The 14636-nt window shown below is 38.0% G+C and overlaps 2 protein-coding genes across 2 annotated transcripts; both read right to left on the reverse strand.

The window, feature by feature from the left end:
- Positions 1-773: 773 nt before the first annotated feature.
- LOC142951312 (5-hydroxytryptamine receptor 3A-like) lies at positions 774-9453 on the reverse strand. The gene is made up of 9 exons (XM_076092808.1): positions 8468-9453; positions 6505-6549; positions 6278-6387; positions 4868-5037; positions 4521-4675; positions 1665-1875; positions 1431-1556; positions 1231-1304; positions 774-1013 (listed from the first exon to the last, which is right to left on the reverse strand). Exons 1-9 carry the CDS (start codon positions 8657-8659, stop codon positions 774-776), a joined length of 1323 nt encoding a protein of 440 aa, XP_075948923.1. The 5' UTR covers positions 8660-9453.
- Positions 9454-9970: 517 nt separating this feature from the next.
- Positions 9971-14519, reverse strand: nat9 (N-acetyltransferase 9). Its single transcript, XM_076094025.1, has 6 exons — positions 14366-14519; positions 13449-13558; positions 13114-13254; positions 12941-13000; positions 12458-12552; positions 9971-12367 (listed from the first exon to the last, which is right to left on the reverse strand). Exons 1-6 carry the CDS (start codon positions 14440-14442, stop codon positions 12218-12220), a joined length of 633 nt encoding a protein of 210 aa, XP_075950140.1. The 5' UTR covers positions 14443-14519; the 3' UTR covers positions 9971-12217.
- Between the last annotated feature and the right edge of the window lie 117 nt (positions 14520-14636).

The following is a 14636-nucleotide window of genomic DNA, read 5'->3' on the forward strand; positions in this document are numbered from 1 at the left end:
TATAGTATGCATGCTGAGTATAATGAGTGAACAAACTAAAATCCTTAAATAAACAGGGCATTGACTACATCAGAGGCAGAAGAGGTTACTCCTCCCCTTTTTTGAGAGGCAAGACAAAGATCAAAATACATTTTAAAAAAAGTAGTTTGTTGAAATAAACCATTACCAAATCCCAGTATAATCCACACAAAAAATCCATGATTGAAATTCTGATTAAAATGCTTAAACCATGACACCTGCAGGATAGTGAAGAAAGTGGTTAAGGACAGAGGAGGACGGGCTCCTGCTGTCTCCCTTAGGGCGGGACCTCTTCCAACAATTTAATGTAATATTTCTCATGCAAATCTGTAATTGACCAAAACACGTATACGTTACATCATACAGTAGAATATCAGAGGAGAAATTATGACATGCAAATTGTGAGCCGACACACGGCAGGACAAGGTAGAGGGGGGGTGAGGACGAGGGTTCTGTAATTTATCGATACCATGTTCACTTCCTTTCTGTAAAATGATTAGAACTGTTCATCAAAGGTTTTTTTGATTTTATTTCTGATAATATATAATTTACGAAACATAATTTAAATGTTTTTTGAGTTCAGTGTGACCGCTCGAATCAAGAAGACCAAATCAGAGTGTCTGACCGGCTTAAGATATCGATAATAATAATAATAATAATAATAATAATAATAATCTGTTGATTGTGGCAGTTCTGTAATGAGAGCAATGAATGTCCATGGTAATTGGAGCAATCACTTAACAACTCGACGAGCACTACTGGTCTTCTGGTTTGTTCCATAGTATAAAGAGAACACTCAACAACACACTGACAGCTGTGACATAGAAAAAGAAGAAAACTATGTTGACTATTTTAGCCACTCTGGTCCAGTAGCCGGGCTTCCCTTCTTCCTTCGTGCTGTGAAGAACCTGAGTCAGTGTTTTCTCCATCTCCTTCAGCTCATCTGAGATCTTTTCCAAAGCATTGAACTCCTCAGTCGGTTGGCTGCTGTTGTCCTGCAGAAGTGGTTTAGTAGATTGGTAATTAATGAGATTATGGAGCATAAAAGATTGCAAGCTGCTACATTTGATATTCTGTTTTCTGTCCACTGTGATGAGATTAAAAGGGTTGGTTCATCCAAATTAGTCCTTCAACAGTTTTTATACTTTCTTATTTTTGTTTGTTTTTCTAATTTAGGTGAACAGACCTTTTAAAATGCAACACAATCCTCACCTCTTTGGAAAGTTGTTCAGATGGAGTTTCATCAACAGACACATTGCAGACAGAAGGAGTCCTGTTCTCCAGCTCTGAAAGAATACGTTTGATTCAATGAAAGTTGAGATTGTAGATTTGAAGCAGAAGTTTGTAGAATGTATGCATAATCTCACGTGTACAACAGTTAGCTTTGCCAACTTTGTCTCCACAGTCCTCACTCAGGCTTTGGTCTTCATCTGCCTTATTGGCTTGGGATGCAGAGTCTTTCTCCAACAGACGCATCACCACAATGGTCTCCAGGAGGCTCACCATCATCAAACCAAAAATCCCAATGCAGAAGATGACTAACGAGGGAAGGCAGCATCATTATGTGGACAAATAACCACACATGCATCAGTACATGTGCTGTTCCTGCTCTTGTGAAGTGTAGGCAAGACTCTGACCGTCCTTACCTATAAGAGGAATCCTGTCTGAAGAAGAGGGCAGAATTTCATTGAGAATAAGCTGCATCACAGTGATGGCAAGCAGCACAGTGACCTTGAAGCTGAGCTTCTCCCCCCCAGTGTTTGAGATCAGGAAGGAGGTCAAGTCCAGACACAAGAAGAAGAGGATCGGTACCAAGAAGTTGGCGACGTAGAGGGCAGACCGCCTCTTCATGCTGATCTGTGAAATGATGTTCAGAGGTCAGTCAGTTTACATTCATCAAAGGCTGAACCCAATCAAATACAGGTCTACAAGGTAATCTGACCCAACCTGCCCATGTCTTCAACAGTGGAGCAAAAAGCACTCAAGTTGTTTATTAGATAAAAGTAGTAATGAAATAAGAAGAGTGGAATTATTCCTTCAGATTTCTGCTCAAGAAAACAAACAGGGAAATATACTTAACCAAAGTAAAAGTACACATTGGAAAGATGAGCAGAGTCTCTGGAAACTATGAATCTTTAGATCAATTATCAATCAATTCAATCAAGAAAGGGAGGAAAGAGAACTAAAAGTAGAAGGAAGAAATAAGACAAATACAGGTAAAACTCAGGATGAAAAGGAAAAAAATGTAATAAATGGGACGGATGAAGGTAAACAAAGAAAGACAAAAGTGAGGCAGAGAGGAAAGAAAGAAAGAATATGTCACGGGGAATGGTGAGGACTCAAGCGCAGACAGCCAGATGCAGTGAGATAAAGGGTTTTAATGAAATACAAACACACACAGGGAATCCAAGGACGAGACAAGAGACAAGGGGGCAAATCCAGCAGGACGAGGCAGGGCAGGCAGACGTGGGAAACCGGGAGCAGGACAAGACAAACAGGCGGGCACAACACAAACAATGGCCTGGCAGTGAGTGACTGAGAGACAGGGGTTTATAAGGTGACTTGAACAGGTGAGGAGAGTAGTGCTGATGAGGGAGAGCTTGATTACTGATCAGGGACAGGTGAAGGGAGTTGGACTGGTGCTGAGGGAGTGGCTGAGTTGGACTGGTGCTGAGGGAGTGGCTGACAGGTAGAGTGCTTGATTAGTGGTAGGTGAAGGGAGGTAGGCTGAAGCTAAACAAAGACACACAGAACACACAAGGCAAAGCCTGATCGTGACAGAAGACATTTAATTGTTGAGTTTTTAGAAATCTCTTGATCTATTTTCTTTGCGGCACTAAAGCTAGCGCTCCAATAGTTTTTCATTTTCTTGAATTTGAAATATGCTTCTTGACTCTGGGAGTTGTGTTGTCAGTGTAACCAGGTAGAGAATTTAAGTCCCTAATATTTCTATTTTTAGGATTATCTTTCTATTTGTGACGTAACCCAGCAGATCATTTAAGCCTTTAATGGCATTTTAATTTAACTTTATTTCTGTTGATAAGCAAAGTTTCAATCACAGCAGTTTTACCCAGATAAGCTTCTCATTGGTTATTTCGGGGAATGCAGACTCCCGATTGGGGAAAGAAAATAAGTCCCGCCCTAGCAGAACATTTTTGATGTTACTGAGTGAGAGATAACGCGAGGGAACGAGCGCCATTCGTTTCATAAATGAGTTCAGCCGTCACAAGTGATAACTGTTAAAACTGTTAAAACTGTCAGAAACAGCGCTTTGTGAGACTGCACTCATGCAACGTGACAGAGGTGATTCAGAGACCTTTGTGCCACGACTTTACAACTTTTGTCAGCGTCTTGGTGAGTTTTTGCTAAATTCAGCTAGCATGCTAACCGTATTGGCCACGTTGTCTGTCGACGTGAAGGCCTTGATATGTGAAGCTGGCGCTAAAACGACTGCTGTGAAATGGAGAGTGTTGCATGTTTACTTAAAGCAGCATATTTGTGCATTGATAATTTACTGGAAAATGTGGATATGGGTTGTAGCTTAATTATTTGCTGTTGGTTGTTTTGCTACTGTTGTTGAGACCATCTTAAAAACATGAATGTGAAGTTGGTAAAATTATTTTTGTTGTTACTCAGTTCATGATTTAAAAGAGAAACAATATGTTTAATCTAGGGGTAAAACGTTAGATAATCATAATTCATGGTTAAATAGCTTAAAAATATATCCTAATTGGTTAATTAAAGAAGGATGAAATGCTCCATGTGATAATTGATGTGAATTATTTTGAGAAGTTTGATATGTAATTCATTATGGCCATAACATAGGTTGGAATTTCATGATCGTAATAGCCTTGACTTATACAGGCTAGGTTTTTGGGGTTCCCTGGATACCTTTGGTTCTGGATATTGAACTCTTCCTGACGAGGGAGATGGCGAGCGACCACTGAACCGATCACCTCCTTACCCCGAGGAGTAGGATCGACATTCTCTTTGTTGCTGAGGAGAAAACAAGCCTTTCTTCGTTTCTCATCACCCGAGTGCACCAGTGTGGTCGGATTAAGAAAGCAACACATCTTACTACTTGACTTATTCTTTCGATTTTGGAACTGAAACTTCTATTAATCTATCACTCACTTTTTTTGTTTAGTTTTCCTATATTGACAAAGATTTAATAATGTATCTATTCTCCACATTTTCCACATATCATTTCCAATTTTCTTTATGCTTATATGGGCGACGGTGGATAAGTGGAGAGCAGGGCCGTCTTTTAATCAGAGGATCGGCGGTTCGATCCCCGGCTCTGTCTCCGCTAGTCGCATGTCAATGTGTCCTTGAGCAAGACACTTAACCCCAAAAATTGCTTCCTATGGTGTGATAGAATGTGAATTGTAAGTTGCTTTGGATAAAAGCGACTTACAATTAAATAAATTAATGTAATGTAATATATTATAGTGAGGCGGCCGTAGAACATTTACTTTCCGTCTGTGTCCAGAGATACTTACAGTGTAAACAATCACGGTTTGAGTCGGGCCAAAATTGTCGACAGTTTCTCTACTGATGGTCAAGTTGGTGAACAGCCACTCGGTCTGGGTCATCTTCTTGAGAGACCACTCAATGCTCCATTTGCTATCATAAGCATAAAGCTTTATTTCATCCTCTGAGTTGGGAGATAAAATAAAACTGTCAGGTTTCCTTGCATGTTAACAAAGGATTGTATGGTATGTGTGTTCAGGTGACAATAAACTGTAAAAGTCATTAAAGCACACACATTCAAACTCAAACAGACATAAGAACATAAACAATGCAGAGGAATTCATAAATCTTTGAACACAACAGGTTAAGGGCTCACCAGAGTGTATGTAGGACTTGAAAGTTAGGTTGCAGCTCTGAATGTCGAAGGGAAATTTGTAAACTCTTATCCTGCAGCTGGTGACCACCACCATGTTGGTCCTACTAAAGATTATTCCGCGATAGCCAAGGGAGACATAAGGACTCTCAACCATCTTATTACTCTCTATCCTGAATGAGAACAAACACAAATTCTTCGAACTGAATTTCACATAATGTATTATCTATAACACTATACAATATAACAAGTATGAACCACCAAACCATGTAAATAAAATATCACTGGTTCAACTCTGCCTGGAGACATTTGTTGCATGTTATAACGGACAAAGTCCAAATGTCACCCATTGTTTCTTTTGATATAGAAAACACCATCTACACATGTATAATCATATCACATGTCTGCTTGTTCCCACATTTGTACAATCAAGCTCACACTGGTTACAATATTTGGCAACACTTCACAATACAGTTTGCAAATTACTATGTAAATATTCTGTGCACATGGGGAACCAATTCAATACTGGACAGCTACTGGCAGGAAAGGGAAGACAGAAAGTAAAGGAGTAACACGTTTGACCTTCAAATAAATTACAATCTAAATACTGTTTAAAGCGAGACTAGTAACTTATAAAAGAAGAAATTGTAAAGCGAGACTAACTCATATAAACTTTTTACACATGAAAACTTAAATTCATAAGAAACAAAATAGCTCAATTCAATACACTCAGGGGGTTTGCTTCTGCCGTGTTGGTCGGTCTGGTGTGACCGGTACAGTATCTTATGGTGGCTGATGTTGATATTAGTCAGTTTGCTGACTTTATGACTCTTCTGTACTTCTACTACTGTTACAATAGACTTTAGCATTAAACATGTTTTACTTGTGGCTGCTGTTTACCAAAAGTTACAGTCACACTACATTCCCTCATAACATACTTGGTTAGTTATGGTATAATTAATGAAAGGAGGAGAACGATTGTGGCGACAACAACATTTAAATCTCAAACCACCTCAGAGACAAAGAGACGCTACCTGGTTTCACAGAACATATTGTGCTGTAGCTAACGTCAAAAGAAAACATCAGTAGCTCCACTAAAACAATACTTTATATTCAAACTAGATCAAGATCCCTGAACACAATGATATTCAACATAACAATAACTCTATGAAATAAATAACTTACCAATTGTACTTATATATACTGTGTATATTGAGGACTTTTCACCAATTCACTGACACAGTTAAAATACAATACATTTATGCAATAAATATTATAGTAAATTAATTAAACATGTTTTTGCATCTAAATACGTCTGATTGTTTCTAAACAGTGACATGATGCTCCACCACCAGTTACTGTTGTGGGCATATGTGGATTTGTGAGGATGAGAGTATGCAGATTCAAACTTACATCTCTTCAATAGTTATATCTGGCGTCCACAATACACTCGAAGGAGGATGAATCTTAGAAATATTACAGAAATCTTCAGGATCCCAATAAATGCTATGATCGTACCACTGCTACAGGGGAAAACAAAGGAAAGTGCATTGAAACAAAAGACATTTGAGTTTCCCAAAAAAGTGAGAGGTGGGAATTATTTCAGTCAAAATGTGCTTTCTTTGTCCGAGAGAACTCACCAAATCAACCCAAAGGTAGGAAACAAATTGCTCGTCCTTCTCGTTCTGTGAGAAAACAAATATGTGTTAAAAGATTTGTCAGCCAGACATCCTGACAACGGTCATAAAACTCAGCACAGATTCAGTGGTAATACAAGTTTCTAAAAGTTTGCAAACATCACATTTCAGAAGACAGTTTTTAAAAGGCCCTCCAGATCAGTCAGATACTCAGTTTTATATTTTGCCCCCTCAGTTGAAATCAGGTGTAAGGACTGTGTGAGCACCTCCATGCGCACCTTCTATTTTGCTTAATTTATGTGCAGCGCTGCAACGTGCAAAAGGACTGGGTTGAGGTGAATATTGATCAGCGGGTGTGGTGATTATTAAATACTCTCTCACACAGTCACAGCACTGGTCTAATGGCTATAAAACAGCTGTGCCAATCACAGTTAAATGTGATAACAACGGCAAGCTTTACATGAATATAAATCACCATACATCACCACCATAAGACGAGGCTTTGGTGTTTTAATTTTCAAATCTATGAGGTCACTGTTTCTCACACCAATAGGCTGAAGAGACTAGTAAACTTATAAGTGGGGAAGAGGCAGCAGCATAGGGCTTTATGAAGCTCTAGCATAAGCTCATTCAGGAAGACTATACTCTTGCATGCTTAAGTTCGTATTTCTTTCGTACATCTGCCATTCACTTCTCAGTCATGCTCACTCATACTTTCCTTGCTGTCATTGTTTGGGGCTGTGAATCATGATATCAGCTGTTTAGATCAGCTGGTCTCTTCTATCCAATAGCACAGCGACACAATTACATCGTTAGCGTATCATCTTGCTGCTGTCTCTTTCAAATTTGATTGTCTCTCTACCTTCAGTACGTTCATGCTGCTGTTACGCGCCCCTCCACTAACACAATCACTAATGCTGACCTGAAGACAAAGCAACACTGTCTGGGCTGCCAAGTGAACATAAGACACACACCCAGGTCTAATCATGCTGCGGTGGGTCTGCCTCGGTTGAGTCTCTTGTGATAAAAGGCTGAAACACCCAGGGACGTCGAGGTACGCAATTATAGATCTGTCTGAATAGTAGCAACATCACATAGTGGTCATCTCCAACAACAACCCCACTCAATTCAATTGTAGTTCAGAAACGTCAGGGATTGCAACACCCAGTCCAACTAATCAATATGAATTTCATTGACTGACTTAGTTTGGACATTCTTCAACTGCATTTGGATCTGCCACAAATCAGCATGATAACAGACAATCAGGCTGCTGAATGGCTGACAGCAACTATGGTTTTTAAAGAATATCTTGGACCCAAACGCAGCAACGGGATCTGTTCAAAGATTTTAAAGAGAAGTTGAAAAAACGTACAGGGTCACAAGTCAAGCACTGGTCAACACCAGTAAAGGGGAGATGGTTAGCCCAGCGTTTACATCTCACTGCCATCTTTGTGTGAGTGTGAATGTGTGAATGAGAAGCAAAAATTGTAAAGCACTTTGGAAAAAAGTGCTATATAAATGCAGTTCATTCAATAATTTGGCAAACAATTCTAGGAAAACTGTAAGAAATATTAACATTTGTAGGCAAAAAAACGGTTCTGCAAAATATTTAAAACACCAAAAAATCTCCTTACCTGCTAACGAATAAACAAATCCTCCCCGGGAGAGTGAATTAAATAATAAATAAATAAGAACTTAAAAGCTCTAACCTCTTACTACCTTCAGAATGGCATAGAGCAGAATGTCCAGGGTTATGATGCGTACTAATGTGAAGCAAAGTTCTTCATAAATTGCCACATGTTGATTAAACACAGAAAAATAATTACTTGATCGTTGGCCTACGGACTAACTTTCCAGTAGATACAATTAGGTTTTGTAATATCCTGATATGTCACAGACAAACAGAATGGAACTAATATAACTTCAACAAGAAATTTAAGTTTTTTTATCATAAGCAACAACTTACCACATCTAGAATGGCATAGAGCAGTACATCCAGGACTATCTGCGTGTGCAATTCATCACGACTAGGCCGGATCATGGTGTGGTCACTGTTTTTGGTCAGGTTCAAGTACTTAAAAACATCCAGAGGGGTGCACCTAGATTTGGAGGATTTCCCATCTACAGCGAAAACATCATGACATATTTCTCGTGACATATATGAGAAAGTTTCATCTTAATAGTAAAGAAATCAGGAAATGTAATGTTCTTAATTCTTTCTTTAAATTATACCTTCAGATCGTTGATTTGTGTCAGCCATGTCTGTACTATTCACATCGTCCTCATAGTTCATCTGAAGATTTGGATGTTCTGAGGAATTGTTGGTACTTCCATCTGACAAAAAAAAAATAAAAGGTGTACAGATTCTACTCTGATTCAATTGCAGAAGTTTAAATTGTTAACATTTAACAAAAACTCTCTCAGAACACAAGAAACGTTTGTGTTGTTAGATAGCCTTTGCTAAAAGGTTTTGACTTATTTTTCCTTTGAATAAATAATATGATCAGTAAACCAAAAGTGATTAATAAATATTTTCCCACTGAGCTCTGGTGGGTTTTCAGATATCAGTCTCTGAGATGTTTGCTTCTACCCTAAAAAAAATAGAGCAGAGTGGGATTTTGTTAGTGGAGCTCACAGCCCTGTAAAATGACAACTTAACATTTTAACAGCAACGTTCAATAACAGTGTCCCTGTTCTGCTGAATTATCCACTTACCACACTGAAAAGCTTTAGGAAATAGATGTTGCTAATAGTGTTATTATTTTTAGTCTTTTTTAAATTCTGTATCATAAACAAACTTGTATTAGGGTAGCAAAAGATATTTCCCTCCTGCATACATCATACAGAAATGTTACATCTTACCTGTGACGAGGAGCAGAAAGAAGAAACCTGCAAGCATCATGACTGTGAGAGATCTGCTCACTTGATGAGCCTCCCTGTCCTCTGTGTTGTCTGGAAATGTTTAATGCAGTAATAATAACCCCTCCTTTTATTGGAAGAGGGACGGGCAAATTTAAGGCCAACCCTTTGTGTTTGTATATATATATATATATATATATATATATATATATATATATATATATATATATATATATATATATATATATATATATATATACACAAACCAATTATTAAGGAGTTGTAGATGATTAATAACATCCTTTATAAAGTGTTAGCAAATGATTAAGAACTTATTTAGATGTACATTATTCATGCATTTATATATATATTGATTTAGTTATGCACTAATGGTTAGGGACTATGATAATATATGCTTTATACATGCGTATTTACACTGTAATTCACGATTAATTCAGGTAGTTACTAGTCGTTAGGTAAGCATTTTGTGTGACCTCATCTAAAGTGAGGACTATATATGCTTTACAAAGCATTTATAAAAGACATTGAATGGCCACCAGTGCCTCAAAACCCACAAAAGTCTCAGTCAAATAGACAAAACACAAAGTGATCAAGAACATATCAATATGTATTACAAGATGCAAACAATGTACAATAAATAAATACAAACCTCTCAGCCATTCATTCATGTAAAAAACAAAACAAACAGATTGTCCTTCTGTAAAACTGTACAAGTCATTAAAGCACACACATTCAAACTCAAACAGACATAAGAACACTCAAACAACGCATAGGAATTCATAAATCTTTGAACACAACAGGTTAAGGGCTCACCAGAGTGTATGTAGGACTTAAAAGTTAGTTTGTAGCTCTGAACTTCGAAGGGAAATTTGTAAACTCTTATCCTGCAGGTGCTGACTACCACCATGTTGGTCTTAAGAAAGACCCCTCTATAAGTCATCGTATACTATGTCAAAAAAAGCGATCAAAAAGTCATAGCATAGCATGTCGAAAAAAGCGATAAAAAAGTCATAGTATAGCATGTCGAAAAAAGTCATAAAAGGTCATATATAGCATGAATCACCGTAAAAAATGTAATTGAACCAATGTAAAAAATTACACTTACGTTAAAAAATGTAAATTGAACCAACTTAAAAAATTGAATTGAACCAACTTAAAACATTAAATTGAACCAACTTAAAAAATGACACTACATTAAAAAAATTGAATTGAAACAACTTTAATTAATTAATTGAACCAATGTAAAAAAAAATTACACTACATTAAAAATTTATTGAACCAACTTAAAAAATGTAATTGAACAAACTTAAAAATGTCATTGAATTAACCTAAAAAATTTAAATTAAACTAAAAAAAATTAATTAAAAAGAAGAATAAAGATTAGAAGAACAATACTTGGAATGCTGAATCAGCCTGCAGGATTATAGTCACTGTGCTTTTGCACAGGTAGTTTTACTGCCTTTGTGCTACAAAGCCACACTGAATTACTTGACTGTAATAGGAGGAAATAGCACACAGAGGTTTGAGAGGATACAAGAACTTAGAATTATATGCAAACACATTTGGGGTCATGTGGTGCGATATGAAAGCTGTTCAATTATGCAGTGGGCATTTGATCTCAACAACCAGCCTTCCGGTTTCGAAGGAGAAAATGATGAGAAACGCAGCAGACTAAAGTGGCAATTAGGAGGAACATGAGACGTATAAGAAATGTTTCACTCCGATTACGCCTCAGCCATTGTGCACCACAAAATGGAAATGTTACACTTTCCTACATGATTTATTCTGCACTTTAAATGTTTTAGTCAACCCCTTAACAAGCATACTAAGATAAATGGTTTGGTCTCTTCTGTAACTGTTTGGAGTTCACTACCAAAAAGAAAGAATAATGTTACATTTAACCAAATGTAAAGAGGCACAAACTTGCCTTTCACCTTTATATGTTCATTCACTTCACAGTTATGTTTTACATGTCATGCTCGTATAAAACACGCTCCTGTGGACGGTGTGATTTAAGTATCTTAAAATGGTTTCCTCAAACTAAATTATGAGGTTTTGTGTTTTCAATTGATGAGGATTCAATTGGATGACAATCCAAATAGAATTAACACACACTAGAAACAAAAATATATTCATTCAAAAGTAACTAAATACACCGACCAGCACTTCTAAAGCTCACTAATTAACACCTTGTTTGTTTAATCTGTACAGCATTGCAATAAAGTTGCAATACTGAAACGGAAAAATACTCCACAAGTAGAAGTTTAACAGTCAGAATTTTTACTCTAGTATCATCAGTAAAATGGGCCGATGTATCAAAAGAAAAAAAAGAAGAGCAAAGTGTCATGTCCCTCGATCAGAGAGGACTAAAAGAGACAGAAAAAGGAAAGAGGAAATACACTTAAAAATTAGATATTTATCTCATGTTGATAGTAAGATCTGAACCGGCAATACACAATATATGACCAACAGTATATGGAGCAGGGGTAGTTTATATGGTTTGGGTTAGCCTTAGTTTCAATTAAGGGAAACCTCAATGCAGTAAACAATGATAAACTTTGGGAGAAAATCCTTTCCTGTTTCAACACGACAACACCTGACAGTATTTCCCTCTGAAATGTAGCAGTGGAAAAGTAGATTATAACCCAAAATTAAAATACTTACATAAAGAACCAGAACCTCCAAATTGCACTTGATTAAATCGACTTCCCGCCTCTGCAGATGTGTGTAAATGTCTGAAAAGTTTAATGCACACACTGGTTCTCAGCTCAGATTTTCCTTCACCGTGAAGAACGATCTCCGTCACAGCTGGAGGTCTTTAGTGCAGCTCGGCACTTCACTGTGGAACTTGTTCCCGTCTGTTGCTGCACGTCTGGCTGTAGTCTCTCTCCTTCATGTCGGCCGTGTCCTCCAGCAGCCTCGAACGAACGGACTCGTCCACCGTCATCCCGAGGGTCACCTCTTTGAACACCTCGCACACCGACACCTGTAACCGACACGAGGACGACGGTTTATACTCAGAAAATGTTCATATTCTGGGGTCGTCTCACTCAGTGAGATCATGTGATCGTATTACCTCCTGGAAGTGGAGTTTCTTGAACATGGCGATGCTGACCTGGTTGTTCAGCCCAATTTTCGCCTCAAACTTTTTGACCCCAAGTTTGGTGACTCCTGGTGGAAGACAAGATCACCATCACTCACAAACTGTCATTCACAATCTGCTCCACAGAGCTGGTGAACTCTGAAGTGCAACATGAATGAAATGTAGGGAATTACAGCTGCAGATCTCGGCAAAACGTGATTTGAAAACCCAGAAAAAAAAAATGTTGTGTAGAATTTTCATTTGATTATTAAAGCATCTTCCAAATTTTTCCCAAAAAGTTTTTGCTTGCTGAAAATTCTGATAATTCGGGCGGGAGTCGGTGCAGTATGTGTTTTTAGTTGCTATTTTTCCGACTAGGAAAACAGCCGACAACGAGCACAACACAAGAGCCACTTGAAAGAGAATTCAAGAGGTTTGAAACAACAAATCTTCTGACAGACTGTATAAGATGCTCACCGTAGCTCATCATCATGCGTGTCACCTCGTTCCCGATGCCTTTGCCTCTGTGACTGGGCTCTGATCAGAACAAGAAACAGTGCGATGAATGGTTAATGTGTGAAAATCAAAGCACAGGTTGATTGCAGATGTTTTATAAAGCTTTTGCGTTTGTATAACGCGTCGAGCGTCACCTGCTATCATGATCTCCAGCTCAGCCAGTGTTGGGTCTGTGGGGTCAGTCAGGAAGATGTTGACATCTCCCACCATGCACTGCTCCTCTTCGACACTGCTGTCTGCCCACCGCTGCTTGTCCAGGATGATGAACGTGCACTCTGGAAAGACAGATTCAAGACTGATTATAATAACGAAACAGCTTTTCTTGACGTAAATATCTAAATATTTTACATGTCTACGACCTCCAATTAAAAGTTAGGGGCAAAAGGATGTTTGTTAAGACATGTCGGCTCTTTATAAGGACCGGAAGGGTTATTTTCTGTGTGCACATTGCAGGAAGATGAACACTTACTGTCATTATCTTCCCTCCAGCTCCTCTGCATGTCGTACTCCTGCTCCAGGGTCAGCGGCTCTGAAGCGGTCAGCTGCTGCAGCTCAGGAGACTTCATCCACTCGTGATACCTGAAACAGATGAAAGACACAGACATGATGAAGTCTTTGATGTAATCAAGACAAAAACTGAGACCAGGTTAAATGCTTTCACAAAGATAGACTTCATTCACGATTTAGATGTGACTAATATTCAGACGTCAGATAAACAGTCTGCGCAGTCTTTATTATTTTTGAAACGTGGCTGACTTGTATGACACTAATCCAGTGGTGGAAGACAAACTCGGATCTTTTACTGAAGTAAAATCCTCTGTTACAAGTCCTGTATTTAAAAATCTTACTTAAGGTAAAGTACAAAAGTATTAGCATCCAAATACAGACACATCATTTACCAAAAGTGTAAGTACTCATTCTGCAGAATGGCCCATACAAGAATAATTTATACATTATTACTGGATTATAATACATTAAGCATGCACTTTAATATTTCAGCTGGTAAAGGTGGGACTAATTTCAAACACTATAGCTAAACCTATAATAATACATCATCATTTATTAGTTGATTTATATTTAGTTTTAATTTAAATGTAGTGGAGTAGCAGCATTCACTTGTACTGGTCATGTAAAGTTCAAGTACCTAAACTTGTACTTAAGTACAGCACTTGAGTTATTACTATATTTAATTTGTTAAAATAAAATGTGTCAAAAATAGAAAGAAGCTGTTATTAAGGAGCCAAATCATCATATTTAAACATGAAGCCAAACACTACGAACAAGAAAACATCAGCAGAAGAGCAACTTAAAGAAATGAGCAAACTGAATGAATGAATAAAGATAACAGACGGAGACGCTCTCGTGCGTCTCACGCGTTGGTATTACCTGGGCACGTGCTCTGCATTGTAAGGAACCAACACGACTTTGTTTCCCTCCAGTAAAGTGTTCTCGTTTATCTTCATGGTGTTAAAATCCAGATGTAAAGCACCGATACAAATTTAAATCACCTCCACGTCCGTAATGTTGACGTTTCTTTCACTTCCGCTTCAACACTCGGTGGTTTAAACTGCGGCTGCGCTCAATGACATAAAAGTAGAGGGCGCCACCTAATGGACAACATTAGGAAGTACTTTTCCTGATTTTATGCTTCTAAAAA

The sequence above is a fragment of the Anarhichas minor genome, unplaced genomic scaffold (assembly GCF_050575085.1).
Source record: "Anarhichas minor isolate MPS153535 unplaced genomic scaffold, ASM5057508v1 ptg000017l, whole genome shotgun sequence".
NCBI lineage: Eukaryota > Metazoa > Chordata > Actinopteri > Perciformes > Anarhichadidae > Anarhichas > Anarhichas minor.

Excerpts from the sequence above, each read along its gene's own strand:
- LOC142951312 (XM_076092808.1), bottom strand. The coding sequence starts at position 8,659 with ATGTCACGAGAAATATGTCATGATGTTTTCGCTGTAGATGGGAAATCC. Across the intron at positions 4,676-4,867 it reads CAAGTCCTACATACACTCTG|AGGATGAAATAAAGCTTTAT; the intron begins GTGAGCCCTTAA and ends CTCCCAACTCAG. Across the intron at positions 1,305-1,430 it reads AGATGAAGACCAAAGCCTGA|AGCTGGAGAACAGGACTCCT; the intron begins GTGAGGACTGTG and ends GTATTCTTTCAG.
- nat9 (XM_076094025.1), bottom strand. The coding sequence starts at position 14,442 with ATGAAGATAAACGAGAACACTTTACTGGAGGGAAACAAAGTCGTGTTG. Across the intron at positions 13,255-13,448 it reads CTGGAGGGAAGATAATGACA|AGTGCACGTTCATCATCCTG; the intron begins GTAAGTGTTCAT and ends CTGTCTTTCCAG. Across the intron at positions 13,001-13,113 it reads GCTGGAGATCATGATAGCAG|AGCCCAGTCACAGAGGCAAA; the intron begins GTGACGCTCGAC and ends TGTTCTGATCAG.